This window comes from Ictidomys tridecemlineatus, chromosome 7 (assembly GCF_052094955.1).
Source record: "Ictidomys tridecemlineatus isolate mIctTri1 chromosome 7, mIctTri1.hap1, whole genome shotgun sequence".
Lineage (NCBI taxonomy): Eukaryota > Metazoa > Chordata > Mammalia > Rodentia > Sciuridae > Ictidomys > Ictidomys tridecemlineatus.
Genome location: NC_135483.1, coordinates 187,871,504 through 187,888,339, shown reverse-complemented (window position 1 = coordinate 187,888,339; position 16,836 = coordinate 187,871,504). Strand labels below are relative to the sequence as shown.

Here is a 16,836-nt window from a genome sequence, read left to right as displayed (position 1 = left end):
GAATATAGTTAAATGGTTAAGCACTGTGGGGTACAAAAATCCAAAAACTTTTGATAAGATTTTTCCCAATGATTATTTTTTCATTCGGCAAATAAGTTGTATTCAATCACTCTCTCTCTCTCTCTCTCTCTCTTTTCAATCATTCTTAAGAGCTTGTCAGATGTCACTTTCAGGAAGTCTTCCCTAACTCTGGAAAGAATTGTTCAGTCTTTCTAGCATGGTCTGCAGCACCTTGTGCAGAATTTTAAAAGCAAATCTCTTGGACTACATTTGCCAAGCATATAAATATTTGTTGAATGTGATCTTACTTCTCAAAATTCATTATAAATTTCTCAAAGCATGACATGCTGTGCAACTGCAAACACATTTTATCTCATTCCTTCATTGCTATGAAAGTTTGATCTGCAAAGGTAACATTTTACCCAGCAGTTCTCTGTTTTTCTAAAGCTGGGATTGTATTTTGTTAAGAGCCATGCAGAAACCCCCCCATACTGTGTCATTAAGATGCATCAGTTGGGGGGGGGGAATTAGCCAAGGGGATTGCAAGGGAGGCCTCTTTAAAATTTGGTTTTGTATTGCTTGTATTAATCACATGACAAAAACTGCCATGAGAAGCATTCAAATAACTTGAAATAATTTGAACAGACTTAAATTTTAGCCTAATAGTCATACCTTACAATTAACAGTATTTCTAAAGGGTTAATTTTTCATAGGATACTTTCTTCTTAGTATTATTCTCTAAGGAATTCTAAGCATGAGAAGAAGATTTTAGATGCAGTCAGAAAAATCTATCCTGCGCTGGAAGTGGTGCCACATGCCTATAATCCCAGTGGTTCTGGAGGCTAAGGCAGGAGGATCATAAGTTCAAAGCAAGTCTCAGTAACTTGGTGAGGCCTTAAGTAGCTTGGTGAGATGCTATCTCAAAACAAAATATAAAAAAGGACTGGAGATATAGCTCAGTGGATAAAACCCCTATGTTCAATCCCCAATAATACACACCACCCCCACCCCCAAATAAAAGAAAGAAAAAGAACCTAAAGTACCCTCATTATCCTCAATTGTCAACTACAGGGATTTGCCTGGATAGTGTTTTAGTCCCACCATCAACTCTAATGTTCTGATTCTAAATGTAGAAAATTCCTTACCTTTGGGCCCGGGTTCTCCCTTGTCTCCCTTTAAATGGACTATTTGAGAAGGACCTGGATTTCCTTTATCTCCTTGCTCCCCTCTGGCTCCTGGGGGTCCTCTCTCACCCTTTATTCCTGGAATTCCAAGGCTACCTAACAGACAAGAGTAACAACATCAAATCCTTCATTCTTTAAGTAATTCACAGGGATTCAAAGTTAACAGGACTTGCAATAAAAGAGAATGAAAAAAGATTAACAGAGCTGAGAATTCAAAAGTTCCCCCAGACTGGAAGCCACAGGAGGGGAGTAGTATAAGGTATAAGCCTGCAGGGAAAAACCAGGGTTCCATTCAAATGGGACAAAGGAACACAGAAACCAGGAAGGTCAGACATATTTTTCTCTTAACTATTTTCTCCCGAAAGAATGAAGTGTAGTTTATTTTGTTGCTGAATAAATGAATGCAGCCCATACCTCCTGAGATCTGGACACTCACCCTTCTGCCCCTGCATGCCTGGGTTCCCAGGAGGCCCAGGAGGGCCAGTGGCTCCAGGATGGCCCATCAACCCAACCATGCCCCTTCCACCTGTGGAAGCAAATTGACACAAGGTTGCACATGTTGTAGAGAATAGGGAAAACAAAGTATTCTGTAAAATAAATCACGCTTAGAAACAGATATTGGGAGTTGAAGGAATAGCAGGGACTTCACTGATCTCCCCTCCAGATAGGAGTCCAGGATAATAACTTAAAAACGATTCTTTTATTCATATTATTGGGCTACTTTCACATGCCAGCACTGAAGATACATCAGCTTGTAAATTCTCCTTCTCAAAGTAGGAAGCAATGATAAGCACATTGAAAAACTAAGTTTACCTAGATACAAGTATTATGGAAAAACATGAAATAAAGGGATATAATAGAAAGCTATTGGTTAGGAGGTAGAAGGATGGAACACTCTAAAACTTGAATATAATCTGTTTTCAACTATAAATGAAATTTGCTACCGATGACTTCTACTTGGATGAGGTAAAAAAGATCATTTAATTGTTTAGAAGATGGGTCAGTAAATGGTGTGCTTAAGTTAATATCCTGGGCTTCCTTCTGGAGGGAAGATCAGTGAAGTCCTTATGCCATGTGGAAACAGACCATTCTTCCCAAATATGTGAATTATAAAAGTTGCCATGAAATAAAAAGGTTAATAAAGAAATATTATAACTCTATGGCAACAAATTAAGTAACTTAGATAAAATGGACAAATTCCTAGAGAAATACAGATTACTAAAACTGTATCAAGAAGAAATAGAACGTTCAAGTAGACTCATAATAAACAAGACTTAATGGCTAATATAAAGCTTTCCACAAAGCACAGCCCAGACCCGAATGCCTTTTCTCATGAATTCCACCAAATGTTTAAGGAATAGCAATTCTTCACAAAGTCTTCCAGAATAGCAATTCTTCACAAAGTCATCCAGAAAATACAAGAGGGTGAAACACTTCCTGGCTAGTTCTATAAGGCCAACATTGACCTGATACCAAAACCAGATCGAAGCATTGCAAAAAAAATAAATAAATGAATAAAACAACAAACCAATATCCCAAGTAAATATAAATGTAACAATCTTTAAAAAATACTAATAAGTATATTATAGTGGTATATTAAATGAATTATAGAGCAAAAATAGCCAGATCCTGGGCAATTAAGAAATGTGATTTTCCTACTACTATCGTTTCCCTGCTCCTTGACCTTAAAAAATCATTCAGAATAAATGACTTTCACTAACTGAAAGAAAAGCATAGAGGCACAAGCCTATACCAGTTTACAGAACCACATTAAGGGGAAAATGTGAAGGAAGATGTAAGAAGAAAACCGAAAGCCCGTGCAGGTGTGCAAACACACACACACACTACACAATACCTGGTGGTCCTGAAAATCCTGGAGTTCCTGGATATCCTTTGTGACCAGGTGGTCCCATCTCACCTCGATGACCTGGCTTTCCTGGTGGTCCAGGTTCTCCAGGGAATCCTGACCTATCCAAGCCTGGAATTCCTGGGTCCCCTTTTGGCCCTGTCACACCTCTTCTGCCTATACATAAATAAATGCACACATGCATGGGTGAGTTAGCAAACATGCTTTCCCCATCAAACTTAGAAATATTTTGTGGCTGCAGATATTTACCTATGATTCTAGGTAAACTGCACATTTGTGTGTGTGTGTGTGTGTGTGTGTGTGTGTGTGTGTGTGTGTGTGTGTGTAATGTCTCCCTTTTGCAAGATAAAATTTCTAAGATTTCACTCTGGCTCTAACATCTTCTGTTTCAATAATTCATCCAGAAATAGAAGTATAATATTTACATCTATCTCCTAGTCCAGTGGCACATTCAGGTGAATGTGGCTCCATTTTACACTTACACAAGACATACAGAGCCACTCATGAGGAGGAGAGTCAATGGATGCTGTCAATGGAAACAACAGTGCCACTCTAACAATTAAGGTCTTGGCCAATACCTTATTTATATGAATGTATGAGCAGTACACTAGCCCATAGACATTAACTGAGTTCTAAAGCATTTTTCCCAGAGACAGTCACCAGATTTGGATGAGAGGAGCTAAAAAATAGAGAAAGTTTTCCATATTATCTGGAACAAATAGCTTGCACCATTTAGATTTATTTGCATGCCCTTTCTTTTATGTTGCTTGTAAAACAATCAACTACACATTTTAGCTTACAACTTGTTAAACTAGAATCTTTGCATAATTTTCTCTATTTCAACAAAAAGAAATTCACCACTTGAATATACTTATGGAAGTATCAAAACTAAAATGCTGCCTGAGAGTGTATTATGTAGATACATATGCAAATTATCTATCTAGCTACCTATTTATCTATCTGTCTTTGGTATTCATATTTTCTTACATAAAAGATACAAACTAACTAGCTGTATTAAATTCAGGTCTCTTCTTCTATTGGTGGTGTACACTGCTATGTGCAACAAACCTATAACAGTAAAGTTTATGTTTCTAAAATAGCATTTCTCACTGAACAGCAGCCAGGATTTGTTGCTGGGCAATTCCCACGTTAAACAGCTAAGAGCAGAGCCAGTGGTCCCTGTCACCGCCTGCCTCCATTCTGGTTTGGAGGTCTTCCTCCTACCTGGTTGCCCTTGCAATCCATTTAAGCCTGGAAGTCCTTGGGCTCCTCTGGGGCCCTCTAGGCACCTTCCTGGAGGTCCTTTATCTCCAGGTGGCCCAGGATGCCCTGGATCTCCTGAAAAAGAATCCAGGGGGAAATTCAATTGCCATAACTCAAGGTCCAGGTTGCTACTCCAGTCATTGTTCTATAACCCCCTCCCCCTTCAGCCTATATTTAGTACTTTAGTGTACCTTTTCTAGAGGAGACTCTAAAAAAGAAGAGAAGAAAGGGAGGCGGAAGAAAAGGAGGAAGAAAGGCAGGGCAGCCATGTTGAGTGGGAAAATAATTAGGCCTCATAGATTCTATTCATTGAACTAGAAGTTATTTTGAGAAGGAGTCTTCATTGCTAAAGCACCTACACATTCAGCTGGCTGCATTTTAGTCGAGCTCACAGTGGAGAAAAGTAATCACACTTGCTATTGTACCTCGTGGTCCATCAAGCCCTTCTTTTCCTGGAATTCCAGGGAGACCTGGAAGTCCAGGGAGTCCAATTTCTCCATTTTCCCCAGAATTGCCTCTTTCTCCTGGAAAACCTGGTTTTCCCGGTTCTCCAGGCCTGGCTAGTGCTGGTTCTCCCTATAGCACAGAAATTATGTTAGTTTTGCTGCAGAATGCTTCCAAATCCTCATTGCTACAGGCTAGTCTTTGAGGCTCTTCACTTGAAAATAACCCCTCTTTGGGAGGCTCCACGTCTGTTTGCACAGCCACCGCTGTCCAATCAATTCTCCCTTTTCCACTCTAGCTGCTGACTTTGCTGTAAAATTATGCTTCTTTAAGAGGACTGAGTTGGATAGCTCCACTTTTGCTAAATTTTCTCATAGCTACCCACACTTTTTCCTAGGGTTCTCCCATTTTATGTACTTTCAATGTTCATGAAGACATTAAGGAAGAAATAGAGGCAAACCTTCCTTCAAATATCTTTTTTTTTTTTTTTTTCATACCGTGGTTGAATCCAGGGGTACTTAAGCACTGAGCCACATCCCCAGCACTTTTTTATATTTTATTTAGAGACAGGGTCTCACTGGGTTGTTTAGTGCCTCACAAAGTAAGGCTGGCTTTGAACTTGTGATCCTCCTGCCTCAGCCTCTCAAGCTGCTGGGGTTACAGGCATGTGGCATTGTACCCAGTTCAAATACCTTCTAAGGAAAGATGGTCCAGAGACACTTAAAATATTTGATATCTTCATCATCCTCAATATACTGATAATTTCTACATCCAGAGCCTCCTGGCTAACGGGGGGCATCCCTACTGGGCAATTATGGTTTTCCCCCTTCTCCTCCAGGTCAGTCTGAGTGTAAATTCCTGCAAACCTTGGCTCCTGGGAAGCCTGGCTGTCCCGGTAACCCGGGCTCTCCCATTTTCCCAGGACAACCTGGTGATCCTTTTGTTCCTGGAAAACCTGGATCTCCTACAACAACAACAACAAATAAACAAACAAACAAACAAACATTGGAGATTAGTCTTATTGAAAGAATCTGAGCAATATCTCTTTTATTTTGTGTAATACTTTTCTGAGGCAGCCAACTACAGGTGTTTTTATGAAAGTTGGAATGATAATAAAACCAATGAGTAAACTAGCAATGAAAAAAATTGGATGATATTTTGACCAACATTTTAAATAATACTGAAACAAACATGTAATTATCATAAAGCTTGAAGTTCTATACAACAATGAAGGGACTGAGGTTCCTCATATGTGTCCTGGACAGGACTTCAGCAGGAGCCTCAAAGTTATTAGTCCATCTCTGGGCATCTGAATTCTTTTTTCTTTTTTTAGTCTGATACTGGGGATTGAATCCAGGGGAGCTCTATCACTGAGCTGCATCCCCAGCCCTTTTTAGTTTGTTTTGAGATAGGGTCTCATTAAATTGCTGAGGCTGGCCAGGAATTTGTAATCCTCCTACCTCAGCCTCTCAAGTACCTGGGATTACAGGTATGTTACATCATTCCCAACTTCAGCTTCTGGATTTTGGGGAGTTTTTTCAACTTTCATGGGAAATATCATCTTTCCTTAAAGTAAAATAACTGCTTAATTTATTTTGGAGAGCATAGGAAAATCAGCCATTTGTGATATTTTTCAGGGGTGTGTGCTTGGGATTAAATTCAGGGCTTTACAAGTGGTAAGCACGTACTCTACCACAGAGCTATACTCCCAGCCCTACTTATGATTTAATGATTCATTCTTTATTTTAAAAATATGTAAAGTAATACATAAATGTAGAAAGCACAGAAAAAAATCTTATAATTTCACGATTGAGAAGAATTGGCATTATTTTGATGAATTTCTTTCCAGTTTTTTCCTATGCATTTAAAAAAAAAAATAACATGATTGAGATGAGTTTGCATAAGTCAATGTGAATTCTGCTTTTTCACCTAATATTACTGTGAGATTTTGAACAGACTCAGTATCATTTTTCGAGGTTATAGGTATTTCCTACAGTATTTATTATATATACTTAAAACTTGTAAATAACCACAATGAACCTTGAATTTTAGTTTTTAATTTATTTACCCTTAGGTCCGGGAGGTCCAGGAAATCCAGTTCCTGGAATTCCTGGTTCACCATCAGGTCCAGGAAGACCGGGATTACACTTCCCCATGGATCCTGGGAGACCTTAAAGACACACACCAGCAACTTTTCTTCATTTGTTTCAAAAGAAAATGCCTAAGTTCTCTGTGTCATCCTAACCCATTTTGGAAATTAAGAAATAATTTTAACATAAGCCCCACTGTATATTCTTCCTACTCACCCTACCCAGAGGACTAATTATTAGGAGATACACAGAATTTTAAAAATAAAACTTAGTTCCTTAAAAAAGCATTCTAGATATCTTGAACTATGTGTCTCTCTTTATGTATAAAAATAAAGTTTTAGAACACATTATCAGAGAAAAGTGGCTATGGGAAATACCCGGATTAACTATGGGCAAACATTTCTAACTGAATCACCAAAAATTCACAAAGATTATTTGCTCTCAGATTCCTTGTAAGTGATTATGCCAGTATGCTTTGGAACTTTTATGTTAGAAGCACCAGGAGGGATAATTTGATAATCCCAAAGGGCAACAGAGAGTCCCCTCCTTGCTTGCTCATCTCACAGGTCTGGCTTGTGCTCTCTTTTGGAACCAACGAATATATTTTTTTCTTATAACAGGAACACTATTTTTTTTTTCCAGGAGAGGAAGGGTACTATCTGATGTCATGCAACAGAACTGGCAAAAGGGATACTCACCAGGTGGACCTGGGGGACCAGCATGGCCAGGGCGCCCTGGGGGTCCTGGGAGGCCTGGGACTGGTGTTGAGACAGTGGATTCTCCCTTAGGACCTTAAGAAAATTTGAGGTAAGATTGAGGTTCATATTGAAGTTCTTCTTGGATGTTGGGAAAAAATATAATTATAAGAGTTATAACCATTTTCCTAAGGAAAATAAAAAATCTCTCTGCTTCTACAATATCAAAACTAGCTTAGGGTCGATGATTCATTGAAAATTTCCTACTCAATCAACAAATACTGATGAACTTCTGCTACCATCTAAAGCTTGTTTCAATTAATTGCTCAACAGTCTGATCTATTGAATGAGAGTCCTTTCCCTAAACTTAATAATATGGAATTAAGCTGATGAATACTGATAGGATATTGATCTATTGGTGACTAGTTTCCATCAATTTGAAGCTTGACATTGCTATTTATATCACCTGTGAGCTTGAGCACATTTTTAAAAAATTTCTTTTATTGGTTCATAATTGTTATACATAACATTAGGATTCATTTTGACATACTAATAAATGCATGGGATATAATTTGCTCCAATTAATTTCCCAGTACTTACCCTTATCCTCTCCTCACCCTGTTCCCTTTCCTCTGCTCTACTCATCTTTCTATTTGCATTTTTTAAAAAATTACTGTCTTGTGCATATACATAATGGTGAGTTTCACTGTATTATATTTATATATGTACATTGGAAAGTTAGTTCAGGTTCATTTCACTGTTTTTCCCTTGTCTTGTCCTTCCTCCCTCTCCCACAATACCCTTCTTGTAGTCTCCCTGTCTTTCTTTTGATGGAGTTTCCACCTCCTACCCCCATTTCTTTTCTCTCTTTCCCCCGTATTATTTTAGACTACCTTCTGCATATCAGAGAAAAAAATTGTCCTTTGACTTTCTGGGTCTGACTTATTTCACTGAGCATTATAATCTCCAGTTCCATCCATTTACTAGCAAATGGCATAATTTTATTCTTTTTTCTATAGCTGAGTAATACTCCATTGTATATGTATTCTACATTTTCTTTATCTATTCATCTATTGAAAGGCACTTAGGTTGGTTCCATAGTTTGGCTATTGTTAATTGTGCTACTATAAATATTGATGTGGTTGCATCCCTATAATAGGCCGATTTTAGATTTTTTGGAAGATTTAAAATCTTTTGAATTATACTGAAGAGTGGGATAGCTGAGTCATACGGTTCCAATCCTAGTTTTTTGAGAATCTCTACACTGCCTTCTAGAGAGGTTACACTAATTTACAGTCCTACCAACAATGTATGAGTGTACTTTTCTCTTATATCTTTGCCAATGCTTATTATTTGTATCCTTGATAACTGCCATTCTGACTGGAGTGAGATGAAATCTCGATGTGGCTTTGATTTGCATTTCCCAAAGTGCTAGAGATGCTGAATATTTTTTCATATATTTGTTGGCCATTTGTAGTTCTTCTTTTGAAATGTGTCTATTTGGTTCTTTTGTTGGGTGTATTTCTTAACCTCTGGTAAGTTCCTTATCTGCCAACAGGGAAATAATAACCAACTAATAGGTAAGGATTCAAGATAATATTATGACCACAGTGGCCAATATTACATCACATTGGGGATTAGATATGGTCACTATAGTCATATGTTTATGGAAAAAAATATGATTCATGGTATATGCTGGGAAAAAATTGATAATAATGTATTTTATGACAATGAGTTCTTCATTAAAGATTAATTTTCAGAAACTTGAGAAGAGAGCTGAATGATGGATCAGAATATGTGTCAATAAACTTTCTATGTAAAAATATTAAATACCTTAGGCTTTTGTGGTCCAGATCTTTGTTACAACTAGGCAACTCTGCCATGGTGTCATGAGAGTAACCAGAGAGGTGACATAAATGAGTGAGTGTGGCTGTGTTCCAATGAGCTTTATCAACACTGTGATTTGAATTATTTTTTTTAATGTATCACAAAATATTCTTAGATTTTTTTCAATTATATAAAAATTTAAAAACCATTCTTAGCTCATGAACCATATAAAATTGTTCTGTGAGCTAGATTTGAACTATGGACCATCATATAGTTTGCTAATCCCTGGATTAGAACAATAGCTTTCAAAGTAAGATAAGGTCAAAAGTAAGAATTATATATGTGTCATAAAATAAGCTTTACATATTTTATATATATGTGTGTGTGTATGTATTCATATAAACTTTACATATGTTTGGATAGAAATGTTGCATTCAATTTATAATACATATAAATAACTATGAAATTGTCTACTCAAAATTTTTTTACTAATGAGGGACACTATGAAATGATTTGGAGACCCTGGATTCACTTTAAAGGGCTGTCACCCTTTAAAGTGATTTTAGAAGTAAAAGATGATCATGGTGGCATTATTTGTGTAACCCCATTCTGTCCCAAGTTTTCGATTCTGCAAGTATAATTCTTATTTCAAAGTGACTTTGAGTAGCATAGTTGTCACTCAGTTTGTTTTTATAGGTGCTCCAAATCTGGGGAGATGGGGCAAAATGGGTTCAAACTCTCTGTAACACACTGATCTCGTTTCCACCATACTCCCACCCATAAACATTAAGAACCTAGTTTCTCCTGAATACAGAGCTGTGTTCAGTACCTGTGAATTCCAAATGTTACCTGGTCTTTAAAACTATTTTCCAACAACTTTTCCTCGTTTGTCTTAGGTATTATAAAGTTTTATTTACCACCTTTGTATGGTGTTATAGCTCAAAAGAACAAATTTGCAACAATGTTATTGGGCTGCTGAGGCCTTGGTAAGGTTTCTCACAGTCAAGTTTTGTTTTTGCTTCCTCTTGGTATATCGTGATTGACTTCCACTCACCCTTAGGATCTTTTCACTCTATACACTTATATCAGGAATAGATATATGCTATCCTCTGAATGCCCAGTAACAGAGAAAAATGGATTTTCTCTGATATACCCTACATATTCTTTCTCAGTGGCTGTTAATTTGACATATTCTATTTGTTAGAAATGAGTTTATTTATAGTCATTGGTCTTGAAGGCACTTAATTAGCTCTAGGAACCATCAACCCACCCCACAGGAAAACAGGACTGGAAAGAAAACTAACCAACCGGCTTCTCCAGGTGGTCCTGGGGCTCCAGGAATTCCTTGGGTGCCCTTTGGACCTGGCTCTCCCGGGGGTCCATAGCCAGGTGGTCCAGCAGGTCCTGCAGATCCTGGGGACCCAGGGGGCCCAGGATCCCCTGGAGGACCCTGGTCCCCCTTCACACCACTCAAGGCCTGTGACAATAAGAACATGTTTATATAGTGCTTAATGCCATTATCTCCCAAATACATGTTAATCTCACTCCAAATATGAACAGCAGCTAGGCCAGCAATGCAGTTAGGCTTTCATTGAGAAGCCCTTGAATGAAAAAGCAGTTGGCAGTTATTAAAAATAAGAGCCCCATGGGCTCCTGTTGTTTTATGCAATGTTGACATTCAGCAATATTGTATCATCTTGAAACTGTCTTAAGTCCCACTTGAGATGTTCTCCAATGACATGTGTCCCATAAGATGATCACTAACTTAAACTAAGTTCAAATGTTCAAATGACTTTAGAGGTCACTTTCATGCTGTTGGTACATTTCCAAACTAAAACCTGTACAGCAAGCCTTTATTGGTATAGTTTTCAACAGGTATTTTTTATTACAAAGGAGATATTCTACCTGTATTGAGTTTTCTTATAAAATATCTACCCTTGTATTAAAATAAATTCATGCGCTCTAACTTTAAAAATGAGTTGTATACTTAAAAGAAGTTGAACTTCTTTTATGGGCCCAAATAAATTTACAGGTACTTTCACTGTTGGAGATCACTGGGAGGCTAAGTGGTTTTTCTCCTTTTTAAATTTTCGGTACCCGAGATTTAACCCAGGGGCACTCTACCACTAAAGCCATACCCACAGCCCTTTTAATTTTTGAGATAAGGTCTTGCTGAATGGCTGAGGCTGGCCTTGCTGTTGTAATCTTTCTGCCTCAGCCTCCTGACTCACTGGGATTACAGGCCTGTGTCACCACACCCAGCCTTTGTTTTTTTTTTTTTTTTCCTTTATAATCATAGGACCTGACTCAACAAATCACCTCTTTGACTTTTTCTCATTTACTTTTTGGAGCATCTTTACCAAACCTAAAAAAGGAAAATAATGAGATGCCGATGGAGACATCTTATGAACTCTAGTAATGCTAGACCAAAAGAACTCAGACTTGGTTCTGCTACAATCTTGTCTATGCCAAGTGGACAGCCCAGAGGTTTGCTCAAGCAGGAGCTGGGAAACCTTAGATGCTCCCAGGAAATCAATTTTCCATGTCTACATGTTAGGAGTCACATTTACATAATGATAACTAGGGTCCATAAATGAATCTTTAAATGTGCTTACCAAATTTCCCCAAATCTGTTCAAGGTGGGACCCATTTTATTGGATAAATCTGATTAACCTTGGAAGAAACTGGTATTTTGTAGACTAGTGTGAGCAAACTTCTCACAGATACATTGTGTGAGGGGCTCAGTCTTTCACTCCAAGTTATTTTAGAATAGATCTGGTAGATTACTTCCCAATTTACCTGTGAAAAATTCTATTACACAAAAAGTCAAATTTACAGAAGCTAAAATATTTTAAATGACAAAAACATTCAATCCCTTTGACTTCCATACTCTTAACATTTTTTATACATTTATTTTTACTTAAAAGAATGAACAGTGCCCCCCAAATATTTACTAAAACCTTTCCCTATTAGTCATTTTCTGAACTTCTCTAGAAATTCATTTGATGTAAAAATGTAACTTTCATGTGAGACGGAGTCATTATCAATGTAGAATTTCAATTAAAAGTTGCCTACTTACTTTGTCAAAATACTATAAATATTTGCTTGGGTTATAACTTAGTAATTTGAAGATGTCCCATTTGAAGTGAGAATGATGAGCCATGCTAAGTAGCCAACCATTTTATGGAAGGAAATCATCTTATCTCAGTACCAAGGAGCAGCACTCCATCTATGGTCGAGGGGGTAATCCAAAAAAGTTGCCAAACACCAACCGGTTCTCCTCGAGGTCCCGGTAATCCTTTAGCTCCTGGAGTTCCAGGAATTCCATCCAAGCCCTTTTTCCCTGGATGCCCTCTGAGCCCGGGATCCCCTGGGGCACCCACTGGCCCCTGGGGCGGAAATGTTTCACCTTTTCCTCCTTTAAGTCCAGGATCTCCCTCAGCACCTGGGAATCCCTAGGGTAGTACACAGAGTTGTCCTATGTCAGTCTTAGAAAGAATGTCAACAAGAACTTTTCAGTTTTAATAAATGTGGATTTTTTGGGGGGAACACACATTTTCATTGGCCCATAAATATCATTTCAAACTTTTGTTTGTTTTTAACTTCCAAAACTGGAAAAGAATTTAGTTAGTATAATTCAATACAATACACACAATAATATAATCCAATATGAAGCATCAATCAACATAATTCAGATTATGTTTAGTTACTGATAAATTTTAACATCTCTAAATAAAGTTGACTTAAATATATTTATCCATGTCTAAGTTTCTGATTCACAATGTTAATGAATGTCAATTTTTTTAACGGGCTTTGTTGAGCTATAATTTATATACCATAACATTTATCTTTTGTAAAAGTACAATTCAATGATTTTTGGCAAACGTATAGAATTATGCCACAATCATCATATCATATTAAAATATTTCCATCACTCCTGTTGCTCTCAAATCCACTTGTGGTTAATCCCTGTTCCCACCCTGAGCCCAGGCAATGATTAATCTCCTTTTTCTGATACCTCTGAAAATTATTTCTAAATCCATTAATTCATTCATGTATTCATTTCTGTATTCATTTAATCAATGATTATCTGTTGAGCACCTATTCTTTGCCTATCAATTAAACATCCACACTTTGCCAAACTAATTAATAATCTGCAGGTAGTGCAGCCATGTTTCCAGAGCAACCAGTTTTCCAAACTGAACCTAAAGCTTTATGATCATGAACTCTTACTGGAAATCCTGGAAGACCAGCACTTCCTGGGGACCCAGGGCTTCCTTTCACTCCAGTAGCACCTCGTCCTCCTGCAAAGCAATCCACAATCAGCAGTGCAACACCAACTCTGAGTGCCCTGAAGATTGCATTATATGAAGAAAACACTGCATTTCCTTATGAGGATAGAAAGACAATTCCAATCATAAAATGAACAGAGCCATAAGAGAATGGGGGTAGGTGACTAGAATAAGAGATAATATAAAAAGCAGGAACACTTAGATGTTAGCTTCCTAACATTCTCATCTTTACAATTTAAGGACTTATTTTTCCTAGTGATATGTTCATTGAAAAAAATTATACAGAAGGAAGAGAATAAAAATTGGGCTGGGGGTGTAGCTCAGTGGTAGAGTACTTGCCTCCAAGACCATGGGTTCACCATGGGTTCCACCCCCAGCATTGCAAAAACAGTAACAATGGTAACAAACAAAACAAAAATATTACTCATAAGTCTATCATCAGATAACACTTACTTCATTTTAATGTATATTATTCTTAAATTTTTATGTCTATGAATGCATAAGACTCACATATACACTATTTTGGAAACTTACCATACATATGTCAGTAAGTATAGGTTTAGAGCTTTGTTTTAGATGACTGCGATAATAACTTACTATGTGGGTAAGCCTCATTTATTTAGTTAACTTCTGTTTTTAGATATTTGGATTGTTTTTCAACTTACAGCTATTGTAAACAATGTTGATATTTACTTTTCAAATTTATATAAATATGTACTTTATAATAAATGCTTATAAGGGTAACTGCAAGTCCAAGTGGACACAAAACTTTCTGAAGCTCTGAGTCTTTTGCCAAATTGCATTTTACTGTGCAATTTTATACCTCCTGTGGATGTTTAAATATCAATGTAAAAATGATCCTTTTAATGATCTTTTGGACTCAGGTCAGTTAGTCAACTAATGCTTATTCAAGTTTCATATTTTGCAAGATACTGAGTCAGAATACATCATTTCTATAGCAATCCAAATCATTTTACTTTCCCATAACTTCTTTGACTATACCTGTAAATGCCAAAGGTAGAGAAACTAAGGAAAGTACCATGATGCAACTTGTCCACCTGTGCACCTTGGGTCAGAGATGAAGCTCTGGGAAATGTAGGGAAATACAGGTCTCTGATCTTTTTCTCCTTTACTCCTCTCCCTCCTTTCCTTGGAGTTTTTGTTGTAGTTAGAATGTTACCCCAGAGACTTGGACACCACATAGGAACTACATGAAGAACAGCCCCCCTACCTTTCTCTCTTAGGCCTGTCTCAAGATTCAGGGGAGTGGCAGTCATCCCAAAGTGGCGGAGGTCTTCATAAAGAAGTGGGTGGGACTTGAAGGTGACAAAGAATCCTGCCCAGGTATGTGTCCTCCTCTCTGGCCCTGTGGCCATGTCTGATGTCTTTTTTCTTTGTACTAATACTCACCCTCCCAGAAGACCCTATGCCAAAGCAAATGTCTACTGGGCCATAGGGACATGCAAACATTCTGTGTCATCCCCTGCTCTGAGGACATGACTATATATACATTTTTATTTTTAACTTGGCTATGACTCTTGTCAAAAGTGGGAACATGAAAAAGAGAAGTCTTGTGTGCTTGTTTGGTTCGGTTGCTCCACTGGTTTAAGTTTTCTGCTGGACCCTGCAGGAATCTGGTTACAATTCCTGGCTAGCACAATAAAGTTCAGTGGTGAAAATGGAAAAGAGAAAATACCAGCTTTTATATGAATCTGGTTAAGAGAGTAGATGTTTCTGAAACTCTCCCTCCAAGTTTGTCATAACTGGCAATCTAACAGCTCTTTAAATTTCCCAGTGGGATTACTTTCTGTCCTTGCACAAACACAAATTTGTGTGCAAATTGTTCATACCTGGGATTCCTTTGACACCATCCAACCCTGGCAATCCTGGGAGGCCAGGGGGCCCTGGAATACAGGGGCACTCTATGCACAGGAGGCCTGATTCTCCTGAAATGAAAGCAGGTTTGCATCACCTGTAAACATATCCTAGATTCACAGTAAGGACGAATGTGCACCATCCACACATTAATTATATTTAAACATTTTCCAGGTAGCCCCAAATCATCTAGTACTTTGTACAATTTATAGAAAAGTTCACATATTCTATCCTCTTACATTTTTATTCTGAGCTGTATAATTCTTCTGGGAGAGGAAATTCTAAAAATCTAGCATTAAACATCAACTATTTCAGGGAATCTCTCCTTTCATGTAGGATAAAACTCGCATTCTAGTGATATCCAACAATTAATTAAGTGCCAAGTGAATTCTTGATTGACAGGTAATGGAATATTTTTAGCTAATATTTTTGGAAAAGGATCCACCCCAGGTTGGTGCTGTTTGGGATCACTACTGTCTCAGGGGGGAAAGAAATCAGTGACAATGCTGTTATTCTAACAGAGTAGCACTATTAACTGAACCAACCTTTGGGCCCATAGACTCCTGGGACTCCCGGAGGCCCTAGATGGCCTGGCAGGCCACGATCGCCAGGTGGACCCTTGCGAAAAATGGTGTCACCTATGAAAGGACAAAATCAAAGTCATTTTTATTTTTTATTTTTTCCAACTAGTCAATATTCTAATATATGGATTATTTCATATACATTTTACCCATCTTTGTATAGGAAGCTGAGTCTTTGAAAGTTTACCTTCAGGGGAAGTTTTTAATTTTTTTTTCAAAATAATCCGAACTTAACTGAATGCTCTTATTAATATTAAGAGTTTTTCAGATGTTTAAAAATTTTCTAGGTTTATAATAATCATGTTGTCTATGAATAATAAATGCTTCCTCCCTTCTAAAAACAAATAATTTTTAAAAAATCCCTTATATACAGAAGATTTTTAGGTCTCTTAGGAGAGTTGAATATGAAACATAACATTCCAGGAAAGGTGTTTTAAAATATAAATTGAGCTATAGTTCAAGAGGACCCATTGGACCTATGAGTCTACACAGAATGCTCAGCAGGTAACAGGGTGATAGGATGCTATTGTCAGAATCTCTGTGCACTCCAAACCCTTTGGGCTACAGCTCTGTGGCCTCTGACCCACTTCCCCTGGCAGCACCTTGTCTCAGACCGAGGATGCACAGCTCTGGACTCCCACTCTGAACTTTCCTGCTGATGCCAAGGCATGGGATGCTTGGGAACCCAGCAAACCCAGCCTGGTAATGGAGGCAGTTG

At 37.8% G+C, this 16,836-nt stretch overlaps 1 protein-coding gene across 3 annotated transcripts in view; it reads right to left on the bottom strand.

The window, feature by feature from the left end:
• The window catches only part of Col4a3 (collagen type IV alpha 3 chain), a 132,540-nt gene that overhangs the window by 26,183 nt on the left and 89,521 nt on the right, over nucleotides 1-16,836 (bottom strand). For all 3 annotated transcript variants that reach the window (XM_078018115.1, XM_013359116.4, XM_040267927.2), the window contains 13 exons: nucleotides 16,083-16,175; nucleotides 15,513-15,608; nucleotides 13,604-13,674; nucleotides 12,643-12,825; nucleotides 10,679-10,847; nucleotides 7,547-7,639; nucleotides 6,827-6,928; nucleotides 5,625-5,722; nucleotides 4,740-4,890; nucleotides 4,276-4,389; nucleotides 3,040-3,207; nucleotides 1,621-1,710; nucleotides 1,146-1,280 (listed from right to left, as the gene is read on the bottom strand). In XM_078018115.1, coding sequence (XP_077874241.1) covers nucleotides 1,146-1,280; nucleotides 1,621-1,710; nucleotides 3,040-3,207; nucleotides 4,276-4,389; nucleotides 4,740-4,890; nucleotides 5,625-5,722; nucleotides 6,827-6,928; nucleotides 7,547-7,639; nucleotides 10,679-10,847; nucleotides 12,643-12,825; nucleotides 13,604-13,674; nucleotides 15,513-15,608; nucleotides 16,083-16,175 — 1,563 coding nt within the window. The remainder of the gene's footprint in view (nucleotides 1-1,145; nucleotides 1,281-1,620; nucleotides 1,711-3,039; nucleotides 3,208-4,275; nucleotides 4,390-4,739; nucleotides 4,891-5,624; nucleotides 5,723-6,826; nucleotides 6,929-7,546; nucleotides 7,640-10,678; nucleotides 10,848-12,642; nucleotides 12,826-13,603; nucleotides 13,675-15,512; nucleotides 15,609-16,082; nucleotides 16,176-16,836) is intronic.